The following is a 19736-nucleotide window of genomic DNA, read 5'->3' as shown; positions in this document are numbered from 1 at the left end:
AACAACAAAATAAGGGGCAGGAAAACATCAAGGGCAGACTAGCATGGGAAGCTAGAAACTAGAGGTCTCTTAAAGAGAAAAAAGGGGACTCAATAGAGTATCTAATTAGATGAAGAATCTGAAAATCACTCAGAGTGTGCTAAAAGCAACCAGTATAAGGGGAAAAGAAAGGCAACTAAAAACTCCAGTAAAATAATATATATAAACCTCAGTAAGCTACTTAATCTGCAGTAAACATTTACATTACATTCATGCTGTTTATTTTCAACATTTAGAGCAAATCAATAAACAAAGCATAAAAGACTATCTATGGTTACAGAATAGAGTTCAAGAATCAGACTTGACATTGTCAGAGGCAGAGAGGTGGAAGGGGAAGGAGAAAGAAATGGCAGGGTATATTCCACATCTTAAAACACAGAATTAAAATACTGTTTAGAGTTAATACAATAGAACTAAATATGTAAATATAATTTTTTCTTGATTATAAAGTTCTTGTTCCTTATAGAAAATATTACTTAAAAAGAAAAAAATGACTTTTAATCACCCATAATTCTATAATCTACAGGACCAAGTTTGAGTCTAAGCTCTGCAATTCTGTATGGCTGTGAACATGTCACTTAACCACTTATAACATTTTTTTTATTTCCTTCAGATAATTTATCTATTACTTTTTAACAGTACATAGTATATGAAACATTATATGAGAACTGTACTATATACACAATTATGAATCCAAGTTTTTTTTTCACTTTAAAGCATAAAGTGGATACATACCATATGCTCTTCCATACTTCTAAGTATATATCTATCTGTGTGTGTGTGTGTGTGTGTGTGTGTGTGTGTGTCTATACACATACTTGCTAAGGATTAGTCAGAGGGTTCCCAAAGATGAGACTGGAATCAAATCTTAAAAGAAATCTAAAGTTCAGCAAAGTAGACAGAGGCCAAGTAGAAGTGGTGGTAATAAACATCAGGGACAGTGTGAGCAAAGGCACAGAGAAAAGCCAGCACATGCCTCCAGGCTGCAGTAAAAATACATGCAAAGTGAAGAGATAAGGTTGGAAAGAGACTATGAAGAGCTTAGTAAATCATGTTAAGGGGTTGAAACAGTTTTCCTGAGACACCAGGATTTGGTAGGCCTTGTTTGCCTTTGTACTCCAGGAACTAGCACCATGTTTGCCACAAAGAGTGAAAAGAACTGTTGAAAGAATGACACAGAGAAAGCCAGAAATAACCTCTTGGATTTCCAGTTTGGGTGCCGAATAATGCTATTTGGAGGGAATAGGGGAAAGGAGGGAATCCAGGAAAAGCAAGATTGAGACTGTATTTGGGCAACATCTAGAGATTCTGACCTCATTTCTTAATGTCACTAGACATTTATGCCCTAGCGGATTCAAGAACTGGCCTTAGGGAAACTATAAGCCACCACAAATGAGGGAAAAACTGAATGTGCTATCTGCAGGTCTCAGGAAGATGATCCACAACCTCCATTAGATCCTCAAAGGGACTGTGACCCCAGAAAGATTGAGCACACTGGATGGAAGAGCAAGCAAAGTGACAGATATGAAAGGATAACTATCTAGGTGAGGGAGGGACCCAGAACATCTTTATGTTTATATTAGCTTTGTCCAAACACCTCTTCCTGAGCTTGGAGATTCATGGGTCTGAGGCATGTTAAGTGTAGGGGTGTGTGTGTGTGTGTGTGTGTGTGTGTGTGTGTGTGTGTGTCTCAATGAGTCTTTCCTCCCCTGAGCCCCTCAAAGTACAAGACTTTATCATCACTTCCATATCACTATGTTCTCCTTAATACACAACTGTTGCCATGACTTCTTGGCTGTCTTCTTAGTACTCATCAGTTGGCCTGGATTTTTGATAGCTAGAACTCTGATAGCTCTTGGCAACTTAAGAATCAGGGCTTCAGAGTTCTGATCCGCTTCTAGAAATAAAAGCCAAGAAAGGGGTTGACTTTTGGGAAAATGAAAACTTAAGCCAACTGTGCCAAGTAGTAGTCACTTCTCATCTATCAGAAACCATACAGAAAAAGGAGAGCAGTAACTTATTTTAAAGTCTGGAAATTAACTGGAAATAAGAGTTGTTAGTTAAGGATCTGGTCTGTTTGGTAATCCAATAGGCTCACATAATTTATGCAGGATTGGAGAAGTCTTGAACCTGGGTACAGATTTATGGAAACCAAGACCTGGAGATGAAATACAGTAGAAGTGTAAAAAGTCATTTTGTTGAATGAGGAATATAAAAGTATGCTGTGTAAAACTTGGTTTGCTCATATATATATAGTGTTTGGTATATTCACTTAAAATACAAATAAATTAGGGCACAGAATCCTTACAACCAAGGTATAGGACATCCAGTGCAGCCAATGTTGTATCCTGTTTTGCCGAAACCAGAGTACTCCGCACATCCAGATTTTACTAGGGCTTTCCTACTCCACCTTTGATCACATGCATTCATGGCCTGCAGACTTTACATGACTGCAGTGGCCACTACCTTCGTCACACAATGTGATCCCAAAAGGGTTTCCCTCCAGAATTGGAAAAAAAAAAAAAAAAAAAAGTTGGCCCTGGGAATGGAAAAAAAATTTAAGTACACTAGGTTATTCTAACATGCAGCCAAGTGAAAATCACTGTTTCACTGCAAGGTTGGGTGATTTTCAAATCTAGCTTTACATCACAATCACCTGCACAGCCTTTTCTGAGTTGCCTATGACTAGCAATCTTTAGCCAGGAAATCTCAATCATCCACGAAAACATTAAATTAGGATAAACATAGTGTGAAACCAGAAGAATTTAACTGTCCTAAGGATCCTAAGTCCTGGCTTGTATCTTTCAAGGAAAGTACACTTTTGGTCTCTTGATAGGTCCAGGTCAGATTTACTCCAAATCTTCAAACCCGCTCTTCTACTGGGCTTCCTGATCCTGCAGGGGTAAAAACCTAAGCTTGTTCCCAATCTCAGCAAACACTTGGTGTTATCTTTGGATCTCTCCATTCTCATCTGGGGGACAGGAACAGTCACAGAGGACATGAGCATCTCTTATTCTGACTTTCGAATCCTATTAATTTCTTATAGTTATGTATGACTCAGTGTGCAAACTGGGAAAAGAAGGTGCACATGCTTGGATGAAAAGACCATAGTTGAAGGGGAAGAGAAAGAGGAAATAAACAAGCATTGTTTATGCCTTCTATACATGAAAGTACTCTGTTAAATACAAAACAAATGAGCCAGTTAAGTCCCAAAGATGGGACTTCTACATGAGTTGTACCAGACTGCTTGTCAGCAGGCAGGGCATTTACAGTATGTTCTTGCTTGCTGAGTGGGATGAAGAGACAGACCCACAACCAGGAGACTCCAATCCTAGTCTGATTTGATGCTTTCTGTGGGTCACACTACCTAAGGCACGTCCTAAAATCTCAGCTTCCTCACCCCTTTCTCAGGCTCTGTGAAAGACCTGGATTGCAGGTGGTTAGACACAGCATTGCAGAACAGAGAACCTGGTTTAAGTCCTGGATTTGAATGTAGGCTGCTCTTTGTTGTCTGACCACTCTCAGCTAGATGGGGAAAACACCTTTCAGTGTTCTATGGATTAAGGTAAGGATCTGTGTGAAAGTTTAAGGGAAGTGCTGAGGATTGATTCTATACTTGAAGGTGTATAAACAAGGAATTAAGTTCTATATAAATACAAGGCAATATTACATAACTCTACCTATTGCATAGTTTTATAAATTGTTTTTCCAGGAATAAAGGCTCAATAGTAACAAAGGTTATCTTACCTTAGCCAGTTTCTTCATCCTTCTAAGTTTTCACATTCCAATACTGTTGAACTTCTCAAAAAAAAAATAAATAAATAAGACCTTAGGAGTCCCACTCTACCTCCCCGCCTCCCTTTACTTCCTTCTTTGGTCCTCTCAAAATTAGGACTCCATTATTTCTTCTAAAGACCAGCCAAAAAGTGAGAATGACACCCAAAGTGAACCCCCCCCTGGCTGGGCCTGAGCAGAATAAGCATAGATAATGTGAAGAGGCCTTTCAGCAAGCTTTATTCTTTGACCCCTCTGTGAAGGGACTGTTAGAAGCATCTCACTCTGATGGAATGCAATGAAGTTAGGGTCACATGAAGAGTTGTTGTTAGCAAATGAATACACCCTGGCCCCAGTGTTTTGTCTCCATCAATCCTCAAGTGCTTGGCCACTCAGACTGCAGAATGGAAGAGGTTTGTCAGACCCTCCCAGAGCTTTACCATACCAAGGTTCATGAGGTATAGACAACAGGGGAAACAGCTGTTTCCTACTTCTATCCATTTTAGGAGAAGATTGCCTAAGGAATGGAAAGCTTATAAAATAGTTCAAAGGTGAGTATTGATTTGCTACCCCAAGTGGTTTCCTTAACTAGTCATCATTTCTTAACCCAAAATACTAGAATACAAGGATCAAAGCTCCAGAATTCCAAGCAGACCTATACCAAAAACCTGCCTGTTGCTCAAGAAATTGGGTTTAAAAAAAACAAAAACACCTTTCCTCAAATAGGATCTTTATCACTTAGCTTTATATAACCAAATTCTAAAAAAGCCACATTCCATTTCAAACAGGAGGACCACTGAGGGCACAGCTCAAAAAAACACAGTCCCTGCCTTTAAGTGCTTAGCTTTCACTTTAAGTCAGTCTCCAAAATCCTTATGTTCTGTGATGTACTCCTGAAAACTGTTACTTTTAAGAACATGGCAGCCTCATTTTTACAGAGGAACAAAACAGCAAAGACATATCCAATTAGGGGTTAGTGGATTACGATCAATGCCTGGAGTAACCAGTACCTGTTACTCAACAAGATGGGTTCTGTGGTGTCGCATGAGGTGCGAGTTAGAAATGAAAGCCGCGCCACACTTGGCACACTCATAGGGCTTCTCCCCAGTGTGGGTTCTCTGGTGCACAGTGAGGCTCGACCTTTGCCGGAAGGCCTTGCCACACTCATTGCATGTGTAAGGTTTTTCCCCATTATGAATTCTCTGATGAATAAGCAGGTATGAGCTACATGTGAAGGCCTTCCCACACTCATTACACACATAAGGAAGATCTCCACTGTGAATCCTCTGATGCACAATAAGGCAAGATAGCTGACTGAAGGCTTTTCCACACTCACTGCAATCATAGGGTTTCTCTGCAGTGTGAATTCTCTGGTGCACAATAAGATGTGAAAAACAACTAAAGGCTTTTCCACACTCTTTACACTCATATGGCTTCTCACCAGTATGGCTTCGTTGATGTACAATAAGATTTGCACTCTGGGTAAAGGCTTTGCCACAATCATTACAGGCAAAGGGTTTCTCCCCAGTGTGGATCCTCTGGTGGACAATGAGGTTTGAGCTCCGAGTAAATGTTTTCCCACACTCATTACATTCATAGCATTTTTCTGTAATGTGGACTTTCTGGTGCCGAGCAAGTTGTGAGCTATAACTGAAGGCTTTCTCACATTCACTGCACTTAAAGGTTTTTTCTAAGGAGTGGATTTTTTGATGTACAGTCAGATTTGAACTCTGAGTGAAGGCTTTCCCACATTTTGAACATACATATGGTTTCTGTCCAGTGTGGATTCGCTGATGTACGACAAGGTTTGCACTCTGAATGAAGGCCTTTCCACACTCATGACATTCGAAGGGTTTCTCCCCAGTGTGGATTCGCTGATGCACTACGAGGTTTGCACTCTGACTAAAGCCTTTTCCACACACACTACATGTGAAAGGTTTCTGTCCAGGCTGGCTTTTCTGATTTTTAACAGAGCTAGAACTAAGGCTGTATCTTTCCCCAGACTGCTGACATTTCTGATCTTCCTCTACTTTGAAGCTTTCAGGTACATGACAGTCCTTCACTGCCATATGTCTGAAACCTTTCTTTTCCCTCTTAATTCTTTGCCTCTTTATCATGTTCCCTTTTTCACAGGCTTCTCCTAACTCAGGTCCTTGAGGATTAACTTTCTGGATTCTTCCTGATATTATGAAGGGTTTTTCTGCTTCATCACATATCTCAGTTTTTGGAACCAATAACTGTGGGTTCTTGGTTTCAGCACCTGAAACAACAAACAAAAGTATAAATGTCAGCTTATTCTGGCCTAGAAAAAGAACAGGATCATCAAGTGACAAATGTCAGGATGTATGTGACTTCGGTGTATGTGTAAAATGGCTTCATCAAAGAAAAGAATTCCCCGATGTGTCACCTCTCCCCTGTAGGTTCTTCTGCCACACCCAGAGCAGACTCCACTGATTCGTGGTCTTTCCAGCACTTCCACTTACCTCCATTGGACATCCAACACTGCCTCATGCAGGAAAGCCATCTTCAGATGGCTCTGGTTGTGTAATGACTGATCTTACAATTAAGACCAGTTGAAGGGCACTACTCTCCCAGGCTTGCCTCCTTACGTTAGCTACTTAGTGTAGATCTGCTTACAACCCACCACTTAATTAAGGACATTCTGACCCTAGAAATGAAAATCTATGCAACTTAGACTTTTGTGTATGAGGAAGCTGGATATTCAAGTAAAGATAAGCATGGACAGAAAGGGTCCACTGGATGCCAGAAGGACCAGAGCAGCTAAGAGCACCTGAAACACTGAGAGGCTATGTAGCACATAGCTTAACAACATGGACTGTGGAGCCAGACGGCTTAGTTTCAAACGCCTGCTCTGCCACATAGCTGTAGGAATTTGGGCTACTAACCTAACTTCTTTGCCTCAGTTTCCTTATCTCCAAAATAAGGACAATAACAGTATGTATCTCATAAAACCAGGAGAAGATTAATCAAGTTATTCTACAGTAATGTCTGAGCACAGGAAGTGGCTCTGGAGAGTCTGCAGTGACTTTGAGCCTCACATCTAGTGCTATGGGTCCACGTGTTGGGGCCCAGGAGCAAAGATGGAGATCCTTAGAGGATAGGAGTTGTTATGGTGATAGATGGTAACCCCAGAAGGGACTAAGGAAGAATGTGAACAGAGTAAACAGCTCAACACTTGTGTTGAGCAAACAGCTCTGCTTTGTGTCAAGGAAAGCTGACCCTTCTAAGTTTGAGACACTGTATAGCCTGTTCCCTTATGCCAGTATCAAAACATCCTGAAGTTTTAAAACTGCCTTGGAACCCTTGTGTCAGAAAAGGGGTCCTAGAGTCAGTAACATAGTAACTCTTTTTTTTTAACATAGTAACTCTTTATGTGTCTCCTCTCCACTCCTATCACCCCTGACCCAATGATGTGCACCTATGCAGCCTAGCGTTCATAAACTCTTCATCAGCATTTGAATTATACCAAGTTCAGGAACACTACCAAGATAAGGCACATGAAACAAGGGCAAGCAGTGGAGGCAAGCCTCCAAAGGGGAGATATTCCTCCTGGTAGTGAACTTAGAAGTGAGCAGGAAAGCTGTGAGCTGCAGGTCATACAGCAACTGCAAGGGGGAGAATCCAGCATCTGTAAGACATCCCACCAGCATAGATCAGGGCAACTCTCCAACTTAGGAGATGAGTGAGACAGGGATGTCAGGATACAAAACATGATGGGGGGGTGGGGGCAGGAAAACAGCCCAGTATGGTTACCTGGTTAAAACAACAGTTACATGACACTCCCATCATAATCATTCAGATAAGATAGGCAGTGCTGGAAAAGGGCAATGCAAGGCCTGCATATGGCAGAGAACTGAATGTGACAACAAATTCTGAAATGCTAGTCTTTTTCCAGTTCTTTCCATTCCTACTCTTTTGAGGTCTTCTGATGTCTTTCTTGTATCTATTCTATTTTTCTTCCTGTAGCTTAACTGCCCTAACATTTTTGTCTTTTCAAAATTTTTTTAACTGAAGTATGATTAACAGTCTTATATTAATTTCAAGTGTATGACATATTAATTCAACAATTCCATACATTACTCAATGCTCACCACCCTAAGTGCAGTCACCATCTGTCTTCATATCTTCTTTCTTATTTTACTTTTTCCCCTCTATCTCTTTTCCCTACTGCCTCTTCATCTCTCCTCTCTTGGTTTTTATATTACAACTCAGTGTGAGTGGAATATTCTGATTTTTTCCTTGTATTATTTCATATCTCTTCTGCTTTTCTTTTGCACACTTTCTTCTATGTTCTCTACTTTTCTTTATCCCATACATCTCACCTAATTTCTTTCCCTTCTAATGTCTCCCTCCTTGCTTTTTTCCATCTACTACTTCTTTCCTTTAGCTCTGTATCACTGACACTGGGGGCCTCCTATCCCCACCAAGCATCTTTCCAACAAGAACAAATTCCAAGAAAACTTCAATCTATGACCTCACTTTCATCCCCTGACCTCACTCCTACCCTTTTTACCATAAGATTTAGAATACTAGAAAGCCATGAAAGATGAAGACCAGTGGGAACTACTGAACCAGTTAGAACCAATAACAGAAACAATTACTTATATTTGCATCATGTTTTCTGTCAAGATTATTACAGAAGCAGATACAACTGTGGCCTACAAGGTCTCCACATATTAGTCATTTAACATTTCCATTACAGGGATGAAGAGCTAGGATCTTGGCCAATGCCCAGGATCTAAAAAAAGGAAAGGTCTGTTCTGAGTACTCAAGCTCAAATCCCTTTGCATTATTAATTAACCACAATAATGTAGAACCTGTACCTTTGGCTTGAGATAGTTATTTTTCCTTTTTTAGACCTTGAAGCATTATTGTAACCCTACTAAAGAAAATAACTAAAAATGTACTTGTGATGAACTAGAGGACAGGCAAAGTACAACTTTTGAAATCAATACTTTTTTTTTTCATTTTTTAAAAAAGAGATCTAAAATGCTATCTAGGTCTACCATTTTAGCTGGAGACTCTATTATAAGATATGAATGGTAATTTGATTTACTAAATTTGTAAGTCACTACAAATTCATTAGGTTTACAAAAGTGTGATTAGTAAGATTTTATTTTATTTTATTTTTAAATTTTTATTTATTTATGATAGTCACACAGAGAGAGAGGCAGAGACATAGGCAGAGGGAGAAGCAGGCTCCATGCACCGGGAGCCCGACGTGGGATTCGATCCCGGGTCTCCAGGATCGCGCCCTGGGCCAAAGGCAGGTGCCAAACCGCTGCGCCACCCAGGGATCTCATAGTAAGATTTTATACGTAAGATTAGTTAAGTCTGCCTACTTAGGTATTTGAAATATTTTTAAAAATTATATATACTGAATTTGAAATATAATACATTTTATATATTTGAGAATAAAAATAAGGAAATTTTTATATAAATTGATATGTAGATAGAGCAAAACGTTTTAAAAAGTTTAAAATATTAATCTGTAAAACTTGAGGCTTCACTAAACATGAATTAAAGGACAAATATTCTCATTTTTATAAAAATCTCCTAGATGTATAAGTAAAATAAAAATAAGCTATGTTTAAATGCTTAAAAACTTGAGTTTTAAATGTTTTAAACTTTAATAAATTCAACAGTAATTAATACATAGGAAGCTGTAGATAAAACTCTCTCAGATGTTAACCACCAGGAATTTTCAAAGCATGTTCATGCATATTTTACAATTTTATCATCAAGATGAAACTATTCTCCTTCATTTGTGTGAGAGCTAAAAAGAAGGGCAAGACTGTATCTTCTTCAGTATCCCCAACACCTATCACATTACCCAGCACACAGAAAGCGGGGGCCCCCACAAGATCCTGTATGCACTGAATGAATACAGTCTTGCTGAAAGAACAGGAAATGGAGGTTGAGAGAGAAAGGACTTGTTCAAGGTCAAAGAGTTATCAAAGGCAGGGCAGCAACTACACTCAGGTATTTCTCTTAATTTGTAGAACTTATAACCCTGCTGTTACCTGCTGCTATGCAAACAGCTGACAATACACAGAAAGGTCAATCTTGGCTGGGAAAAGGGTCTTGAGGTAAGAAGCAAAGAAGGGAAACAGTGATCATGCCTGGTGGATGGGTGTTACTGCTGGAGTTAAGATGTGAATGAAAGATAAAGCAAGGAAAGAAAAAAAGAAGTGATGATACACAGAATGCACCAGAGAGAATGGAACACAGAGCAGGAAATAGGCAACAGAAGCTGCTGATGAGGAATAATTAAAGAAGAGACAAGAAGATGAAAGGTGATAATCCTATACTGGTTTAAGAAAGTGACCTGGTCAGTCTGAGGAATGGGCTAGAGAGCAGAGTGGGTTCAAAATATTCAGGTGTAGCTCTGTACCAGCCAGATTTCTAGAATTCGAGTGCCGTAAGGGCCTTGGCAGTCACCCAGGGATTACTTCTACAACACAGGACCCATGGCTACCACATCCTTGACCCACAGTGACACATCACTCCTCTATAGGTAAGTTTCTGCCATTGCTAGTCAGACATATCCTGAGTCCCAGCCTAGAGAAAGAACCAGGTGATAAGTCAACCATTAGTACCCTCTATTAAGACCTAGCTTTGAACATGAGTATAGTTGACACAACTGCTCAAAACCCCCCTGGAATCTGCACAAAGATCTATAAAAAAGGAACATCTACACAACATTTCCTCAAAATCACAACAAAAACTGACCCTTCTGACCTTAGCTGGCTTCTCTTGCAGGCTCACCAACCAATGATAAACACGAAGCATATGAAGAGTACGTGAATTTAAAGTTCACCCGTGTCTATCTGGTGTCTTAAGACTACATATAAAATGAGCCATTTCCTGTGACAAATGCACAGGTATCTTTTGGCATTCTTCTAGCCAGCTCTCCCTGACAGTTTTGATACCTCAATACTCTAGGTTTCTCAAGTTAGGAGATCAGACCACCAGTCTCTAAATAGATATGGAGAAACTCCAAAGGTCAGATTCTGAATCAGGGGGTTAAAACTTGCCTAGAGAGGTCATGATCCCATGAGTATCCAGTATCTCGTTCTTGGCCAAGGTCCCCGGTAATGAGTAGCTGCCAATGGTTGAGCCAGTAGGTGCCTCCTGTGTTGCTTTCAGGACGACAGCCATGTCCCAGAACATGTTTGGACCCTAGAGACAACAAAGCCCAGGTCAGTTTATGAGTGGATTGTCAGGGGGAGGTGGTATGATTAGTTTTGAAGATGAAAATGTAAGGACCTATTCCTGAAGACCATAAAAGATTTTTAAAAAATTTTTTAACATTTAAAAACAAAAAAAAGGAGAGGCAGGGCAAGATGGTGGAAAAGTAGGGTCCCCAAGTCACCTGTCCCCACCAAATTACCTAGATAACCTTCAAATAATCCTGAAAATCTAAGAATTCGGTCTGAGATTTAAAGAGAGAACAGCTGGAATGCTACAGTGAGAAAAGTTCACGCTTCTATCAAGGTAGGAAGGGGGGGAAGGGAGAGAGGAAAGAAATAAAGAAACAAAAGGCATCCAAGGGGGAGGGGCTCTGCGAGGAGCCCTGCTAAGGCCAGGGCTAGTGTCCCCAGGACAGGAGAGCCATGCCTGGAGAAGCAGGAGTTTCACCAATCTTCCCAAACTGAAAGGTGCTCACAGGGAGTTACAGCAGGATCCAAGGAGGGGCGAGGAGGCCCTCAAGCTCCCTGGGACACTAACAGAGGCACCTGTGACCCAGGGAAAGCTGCCACACCCCGCGGCCCAGCTCCCTAAAGGGCTGCAGGGCACACCTGGCTGGACCCGGGAGCAGCTTGGGCCTCCAGCAGAGGCTCTGCACAGAGGGGGCTGCCCGGCCCCAGGAGCAGCTTGGGAGTGGCTCAGGCTGCGGCTCCGGGGTGAAAGGGGCCCGGCAGCCGGGAGCGCAAATCCAACAGCGCAGGCCCGGGAGCACACGGTGCCGGGGACACAGCCCAAGATCTGGCGCTCCCACCAGGACAAGCAGAAGCCAGGAGGGCCCAGGACAGCAGGGACACTCCTGCCCCAAGCTGAGCAGATCAGCGGCCCCGGCCCGGAGCCTCCAGGCCCTGCAGACAGAGAGCTCCGGAATTACTGTGGGAGCTGACTCAGGGCTCCAGAGCTGCTGCCGCCATGGTAGTTGTTCCTCCTGGGGCCTCACAGGATAAACAACCCCCCACTGAGCCTCACAGTGGCCTCACCAGATACATAGCTTAAACATCTTTCACTAAGCCCTGCACCAGGCAGGGGGCTGAGCACCTTCCCCAAGTGCCAACACCTGAAAATCAGCACAGCAGGCCTCTCCCGCCAAAGACCAGCTAGACGGACACATAATAATAATTTGTCAACAAATTATTGACAAAGCAGCACTGGAAAGTCTCAGGGGAAGTCGAGGGATTTACTGTATACAGAATCAGAGGATACTCCCCATTGTTTTTTGTTTTTGATTTGTTTGCTTCCCCCCCTTTCTTTTCTTCTCTATTTTTATTTTTTTTTCTCTTTTTCTTTTCGTTTCTTTTCTTCTTTCTCTTCTTTTTCTCCTTTTCCCAATATAACTTGTTTTTGGCCACTCTGCACTGAGCAAAATGGCTAGAAGGAAAACCTCACCTCAAAAGAATCAGAAACAGTCCTCTCTCCCACAGAGTTACAAAATCTGGATTACAATTCAATGTCAGAAAGCCAATTCAGAAGCACTATTATAAAGCTACTGGTGGCTCTAGAAAAAAGCATAAAGGACTCAAGAGACTTCATGACTGCAGAATTTAGATCCAATCAGGCAGATATTAAAAATCAATTAAATGAGACACAATCCAAACTATAGGTCTTAACGATGAGGGTTAACGAGGTGGAAGAACGAGTGAGTGACATAGAAGACAAGTTGATGGCAAAGAGGAAAACTGAGAAAAAAAGAGACAAACAATTAAAAGATCATGAATAGATTAAGGGAAATAAGTGACAGCCTGAGGAAGAAAAATCTACATTTAATTGGGGTTCCCAAGGGCACCGAAAAAAAACAGAGGTCCAGAATATGTATTTGAACAAATCATACCTGAAAACTTTCCTAATCTGGGAATGGAAACAGACATTCAGACCCAGGAAATAGAGAGATCCCCCCCTAAAAATCAATAAAAGCCATTCAACACCTTGACATTTAATAGTGAAGCTTGCAAATTTCAAAGATAAAGAGAAGATCCTTAAAGCAGCAAGAGACAAGAAATCTCTAATATTTATGGGGACAAATATTAGATTAAAAGCAGACATCTCCACAGAGAGCTGGCAGGCCAGAAAGGGCTGGCAGGATATATTCAGGGTCCTAAATGAGAGAAACATGCAGCCAAGAATACTTTATCCAGCAAGGTTCTCATTCAGAATGGAAGGAGAGATAAAGAGCTTCCAAGACAGGCAGGAACTGAAAGAATATGTGACCTCCAAACCTGCTCTGCAAGAAATTTTAAGGGGGACTCTTAAAATTCCTCTTTAAGAAGAAATCCAATGGAACAATCCACAAAAACAGGGACTGAATAGGTATCACGATGACACTAAACTCATATCTTTCAATAGTAACTCTGAACGTGAATGGGCTTAATGACCCCATCAAAAGGCGCAGGGTTTCAGACTGGATAAAAAAGCAGGACCCATCTATTTGCTGTCTACAAGAAACTCATTTTAGACAGAAGGACACCTACAGCCTGAAAATAAAGGGTTGGAGAACCATTTACCATTCAAATGGTCCTCAAAAGAAAGCAGGGGTAGCCATCCTTCTATCAGATAAACTAAAATTTACCCCTAAGACTAGTGAGAGATGAAGAGGGACACCATATTATACTTAAAGGATCTATCTAAGAAGAGGACTGGGGATCACTGGGTGGCACAGTGGTTTGGCGCCTGCCTTTGGCCCAGGGCGCGATCCTGGAAACCCGGGATCGAATCCCACATCAGGCTCCCGGTGCATGGAGCCTGCTTCTCCCTCTGCCTGTGTCTCTGCCTCTCTCTCTCTTTCTCTCTCTGTGACTATCATAAATAAATAAAAAAAATGTAAGAAGAGGACTAAACAATCATTAATATATATGCTCCGAATGTGGGAGCTGCCAAATATATCAATCAACTAATAACCAAAGTTAAGACATACTTAGATAATAATACACTTATACTTGGTGACTTCAATGTAGCACTTTCTACACTCAATAGGTCTTCTAAGCACATCTCCAAAGAAACAAGCTTTAAATGATATGCTGGACTAGATGGATTTCACAGATATCTACAGAACTTTACATCCAAACACAACTGAATACACTGTCTTCTCTAGTGCACGTGGAACTTTCTCCAGAATAGACCACATACTGGGTCACAAATAGGTCTGAACCGATACCAAAAGATTGGGATCCTCCCCTGCGTATTCTCAGACCATAATGCCTTGAAATTAGAACTAAATCACAAGAATAAGTTTGGAAGGACGTCAAATGCGTGGAGGTTAAGGACCATCCTGCTAAAAGATGAAAGGGTCAACCAGGAAATTAAGGAAGAATTAAAAAGATTCATGGAAACTAATGAGAATGAAGATACAACTGTTCAAAATCTTTGGGATGCAGCAAAAGCAGTCCTGAGGGGGAAATACATTACAATACAAGCAGCCATCCAAAAACTGGAAAGAACTCAAATACAAAGGCTAACCTTACACATAAAGGAGCTAGAGAAAAACAGCAAATAGATCCTACACCCAGCAGAAGAGAATTAATAAAGGTTCGCGCAGAACTCAATGAAATCGAGACCAGAAGAACCGTGGAACAGATTAACAAAACCAGGAGTTGTTTCTTTGAAAGAATTAATAAGAGAGATAAACCATTAGCCAGCCTTATTAAAAAGAAGAGAGAGAAGACTCAAATTAATAAAATCATGAATGAGAAAGGAGAGATCACTAACAACACCAAGAAAATGCAAACGATTTTAAAAACATATTATGAGCAGCTATACGCCAATAAATTAGGCAATCTAGAAGAAATGGACGCATTTCTGGAAAACTTCAAACTACCAAAACTGGAACTGGAAGAAATAGAAAACCTGAACAGGCCAATAACCAGGGAGGAAATTGAAGCAGTCATCAAAAACCTCCCAAGACACAAAAGTCCAGGGCCAGATGACTTCCCAGGGGAATTGTATCAAACGTTTAAAGAAGAAACCATACCTATTCTACTAAAGCTGTTTGGAAAGATAGAAAGAGATGGAACTTCCAAACTCGTTCTATGAGGCCAGCATCACCTTAAATCCAAAACCAGACAAAGACCCCACCAAAAAGGAGAATTCTAGACCAATATCCCTGATGAACATGGATGCAAAAATTCTCAACAAGATACTAGCCAATAGGATCCAACAGTACATTAAGAAGATTATTCACCATGAACCAGTAGGATTTATCCCCGGGATGCAAAGCTGGTTCAACACTCGTAAAACAATCAGTATGATTCATCATATCAGCAAGAGAAAAACCAAGAACCATATGATCCTTTCAATAGACGCAGAGAAAGCATTTGACAAAATACAGCATCCATTCCTGATCAAAACTCTTCAGAGTGTAGGGATAGAGGGAACATTCCTCAACATCCTAAAAGCCATCTACGAAAAGCCCACAGCAAATATCATTCTCAATGGGGAAGCACTGGGAGCCTTTCCCCTAAGATCAGGAACAAGACAGGGATGTCCACTCTCACCACTGCTATTCAACATAGTACTGGAAGTCCTAGCCTCAGCAATCAGACAACAAAAAAAAATAAAAGGCATTCAAATTGGCAAAGAAGAAGTCAAACTCTCCCTGTTCACCGAAGACATGATAGAAAACATAGAAAACCCAAAAGACTGGACCCCAATATTGCTAGAACTCATACAGCAATTTGGCAGTGTGGCAGGATACAAAATCAATGCCCAGCATTCAGTGGCATTTCTATACAGCAACAATGAGACTGAAGAAAGAGAAATTAAGGAGTCTATCCAACTTACAATTGCATCCAAAAGCATAGGATACCTAGGAATAAACCTAACCAAAGAGGTAAAGGATCTATACCCTGAAAACTATAGAACACTTCTAAAAGAAATTGAGGAAGGCACAAAGAGATGGAAAAATACTCCATGCTCATGGATTGGCAGAATTAATATTGTGAAAATGTCAATGTTACCCAGGGCAATGTATACGTATAATGCAATCCCTATCAAAATACCCTGGACTTTCTTCAGAGAGTTAGAACAAATTATTTTAAGATTTAAAATATGTGGAATCAGAAAAGACCCCAAATAGCCAGGGGAATTTTAAAAAAGAAAACCATAGCTGGGGGCATCACAATGCCAGATTTCAGGTTGTACTACAAACCTGTGGTCATCACGACAGTGTGGTACTGGCACAAAAACAGACACACAGATCAATGGAACAGAACATAGAATCCAGAAGTGGACCCTGAACTTTATGGTCAACTAATATTCGATAAAGGAGGAAAGACTATCCACTGGAAGAAAGACAGTCTCTTCAATCAGTGGTGCTGGGAAAATTGGACATCCACATGCAGAAGAATGAAACTAGACCACTCCCTTGCACCATACACAAAGATAAACTCAAAATGGATGAAAGATCTACATGTGAGACAAGATTCCATCAAAATCCTAGAGGAGAACACAGGCAACACCCTTTTTGAACTTGGCCACAGTAACTTCTTGGAAGATTCATCCAGGAAGGCAAAAGAAACAAAAGCAAAAATGAACTATTGGGGCTTCATTAAGAAGCTTTTGCACAGCAAAGGATACAGTCAACAAATCTAAAAGACAACCTACAGCCTGGGAGAAGATATTTGCAAATGGTGTATCAGATGAAGGGCTAGTCTCCAAGATCTATAAAGAACTTGTTAAACTCAACACCAAAGAAACAAACAATCCAATCATGAAATGGGCAAAAGACATGAACAGAAATCTCACAGAGGAAGACATGGACATGGCCATCAAGCACATGAGAAAATGCTCCACATCACTTGCCATCAGGGAAATACAAATCAAAACCACAATGAGATACCACCTCACACCAGTGAGAATGGGGAACATTAACAAGGCAGGAAACCACAAATGTTGGAGAGGATGTGGAGAAAGGGGAACCCTCTTACACTGTTGGTGGGAATGTGAACTGGTGCAGCCACTCTGGAAAACTGTGTGGAGGTTCTTCAAAGAGTTAAAAATAGATCTGCCCTAGGACCCAGCAATTGCACTGCTGGGGATTTACCCCAAACATACAGATGTAATGAAACACCGGGACACCTGCACCCCAATGTTTCTAGCAGCAATGTCCACTATAGCCAAACTGTGGAAGGAGCCTTGGTGTCCATCGAAAGATGAATGGATAAAGAAGATGTGGTCTATGTATACAATGGAATATTCCTCAGCCATTAGGAACGACAAAAACCCACCATTTGCTTCAACGTGGATGGAACTGGAGGGTATTATGCTGAGTGAAATAAGTCAATTGGAGAAGGACAAACATTATATGGTCTCATTTATTTGGGGAATATAAAAAATAGTGAAAGGGAATAAAGGGGAAAGGAGAAAAAATAAGTGGGAAGTATCAGAAAGGGAGACAGAACATGAAAGACTCCTAACTCTGGGAAACGAACTAGGGGTGGTGGAAGTGTAGGTGGGCGGGGGCTGGGGGTGACTGGGTGTCAGGCACTGAGGTGGGCACTTGACGGGATGACCACTGCGTGTTATTCTATATGTTGGCAAATTGAACACCAATAAAAAAGAAATTTACACATAAAAAAATAAAAATAAAACAAAAAACCAAAAGGGAAATAAAGGCAAAGGCTTCTCTGATCCCCAACATGGGTCAGGCAGAGAATCAAGGCACCAAGTTTCCTCTCTATCACTTTGATTTCACTTCACTGCCCACTATAGCACCGAAACCTAATATGCCAGTGGGTGCATGACAAAAGAGCATGTGGGGAGATTTTCCAGGGTATAGTTTTCTGAGGTCTAAAGATCACAAAAGCAAGGTTATGACCTTTGGGGAACCACAGTATCATCTGGTTCAAATGTTTTGAAAGCATTAAGGACCAGAGTATAGAGTATATCCTCCCTCCTCGAAGTGCAACCCATAGATCATCACCAACTGCGAGCTTGTGAGTACAGAATCTTAACCCAGACCTCCTGAATCAGAATCTACATTTTTATAAGATCTCCTGGTGATTAAAATGTGAGATATCAATTATATTAAAATTTGAGAAGCACAGGTTAGAGCTATCAGATCCAGAGTGGAATCACCTGAAGTTTTTAAAAAACACAGATGTCTGGGACCCACCACAAGATCTCATTTAACTGGAATCAAGTATGGCATGAGCATCACAATTTTACAAAAATCTCCCCAATCAATTCTGTGTAGCAAGGTTTGAGAACCACTGGTTTACAGAAAGCACTAAATGTCCCATCAATCAGAAGAGACTATTTGTATTATATTCCAAAGGCCAAAGGCTAGAGCCCTAGCCAGAAAATAATACTCCAGGTGTGGAAGCAGAGGGACATAGTGCCCTCTGAAACTACTTGAGGTTTTCAGGTCTCTTCTCTCCGCTTCCTCCCAGACAATTATTTACCTTTTCCTCCTGTTCTGATATATCAAGGGCCGTCTGAGGACCTTCCCCAGGAGCCCAGACTTTGATGTTCTCTGAGTGCACTTGCTGACCGGATGCCTGACCCAGGAAGTTTTCTTCCTCTTCCTCCTCCTTTTTCACCGTCACTGAGCCCCAGGCAGTTAAATCCATGGCCTCTCTCAGTTGCGCAGTCATCTTCTATGCTCAGGAGGGGAATTATTATAGCTGGGGGCTGCCCAGCAGAGATCAAGTCCCATCTAATTTTTAAGTTTCAAAAGCTTCTTCTTAGGTTTCTTCCCAGGGCCAAAAGGAAGACTGTCTACTGAAAAACCAGAAAACGTTGTTAGCATTGAGCAAAGGTATGCCTGGATGCCATAAATCCGACTGGCCAGTTTCACCAGTGCCTAAGCAGCAGCCACTATGGCAAGAGTCTGCTCTACTGCACCTTCATAGAATGGAGAGGGTTCAACTGCAAACATGTAATTTGTTCCCATAATAGTCACAAATAGCTTTATATAATATTTATTGAGTTTTTTTCCTGCTTATAGGGTTAACGTATTTTTATTACAAAACTTGAAAAATACAGAAAAGACTAAAGAACAATCAGTCCTACTCCATCTCCAAGGAGATGCAGCACAGAATTTAAGGGAAAAGCTTCAACCATAGTGACAATCATGACTTAATAAACTTTTTTAACTATAGGGATATATATTTCATAATTATCACAGTTGTTTTTTTTTTAAGAAGGAATATTAAAACAGAGAGCGCTTTTTTAAATTACCAAAGATACACAATAGCATAAACTAAAGAATCTCAAGAAAAAGACTGAGAGTCTACATACCAACATTTAGGGGTGGTCATCTTTGGGTGATGTAGTTTTGAGATTCTTTTTGTTTGCTTACTTTTGCCACTAATTCTAAATGCCTTGTATTACTCTTAAGATTAAAAAAAGAGATGTTTTATGTTGCCATTCTCCATGTTTATTATTTTTAGTAGCTATACAATAACCTATAGTATTAATTCCCCTATTCAGTCATTCTCAACCAAAAAGAACCAAGTAGGGGTGCCTGGGTGGCTCAGAGGTTTTGTGCCACCTTTGGCTCAGGGTGTGATTCCTGGTCCTGGGATCAAGTCCCACATCAGGCTCCCTGCACGGAGCCTGCTTCTCCCTCTGTCTGTGTCTCTGCCTCTCTCTCTGTTCTCTTTGTCTCTCATGAATAGATAAAATATTTTTTTTTAAAAAAGGACCAAGTGATACAGAAATAC

The 19736-nt window shown here is 40.9% G+C and overlaps 1 protein-coding gene across 4 annotated transcripts in view; it reads right to left on the bottom strand.

Moving 5' to 3' along the window:
* Positions 1-243: 243 nt before the first annotated feature.
* LOC121496031 (zinc finger protein 197) overlaps positions 244-19736 on the bottom strand; it is a 72643-nt gene continuing 53150 nt past the window's right edge. Inside the window, exons 2-5 of one of the 4 annotated variants that reach the window (XR_005989099.1) lie at positions 18474-18789; positions 10872-11016; positions 3787-6073; positions 244-2197 (exon numbers count right to left, since the gene is read on the bottom strand). Coding sequence is in view for 2 of the 4 variants with exons in the window: in XM_041764215.1 (XP_041620149.1) it covers positions 4827-6073; positions 10872-11016; positions 18474-18665 (1584 nt within the window). In the remaining 2 variants the exon portion in view is untranslated. Of the gene's footprint in view, positions 6074-10871; positions 11017-18473; positions 18790-19736 lie in introns of all 4 variants that reach the window. The other 3 variants (XR_005989100.1, XM_041764215.1, XM_041764216.1) reach the window with 3 other exon arrangements.

This window comes from Vulpes lagopus, chromosome 7 (genome assembly GCF_018345385.1).
Source record: "Vulpes lagopus strain Blue_001 chromosome 7, ASM1834538v1, whole genome shotgun sequence".
Lineage (NCBI taxonomy): Eukaryota > Metazoa > Chordata > Mammalia > Carnivora > Canidae > Vulpes > Vulpes lagopus.
This window is presented reverse-complemented; position numbering and strand designations above follow the sequence as displayed.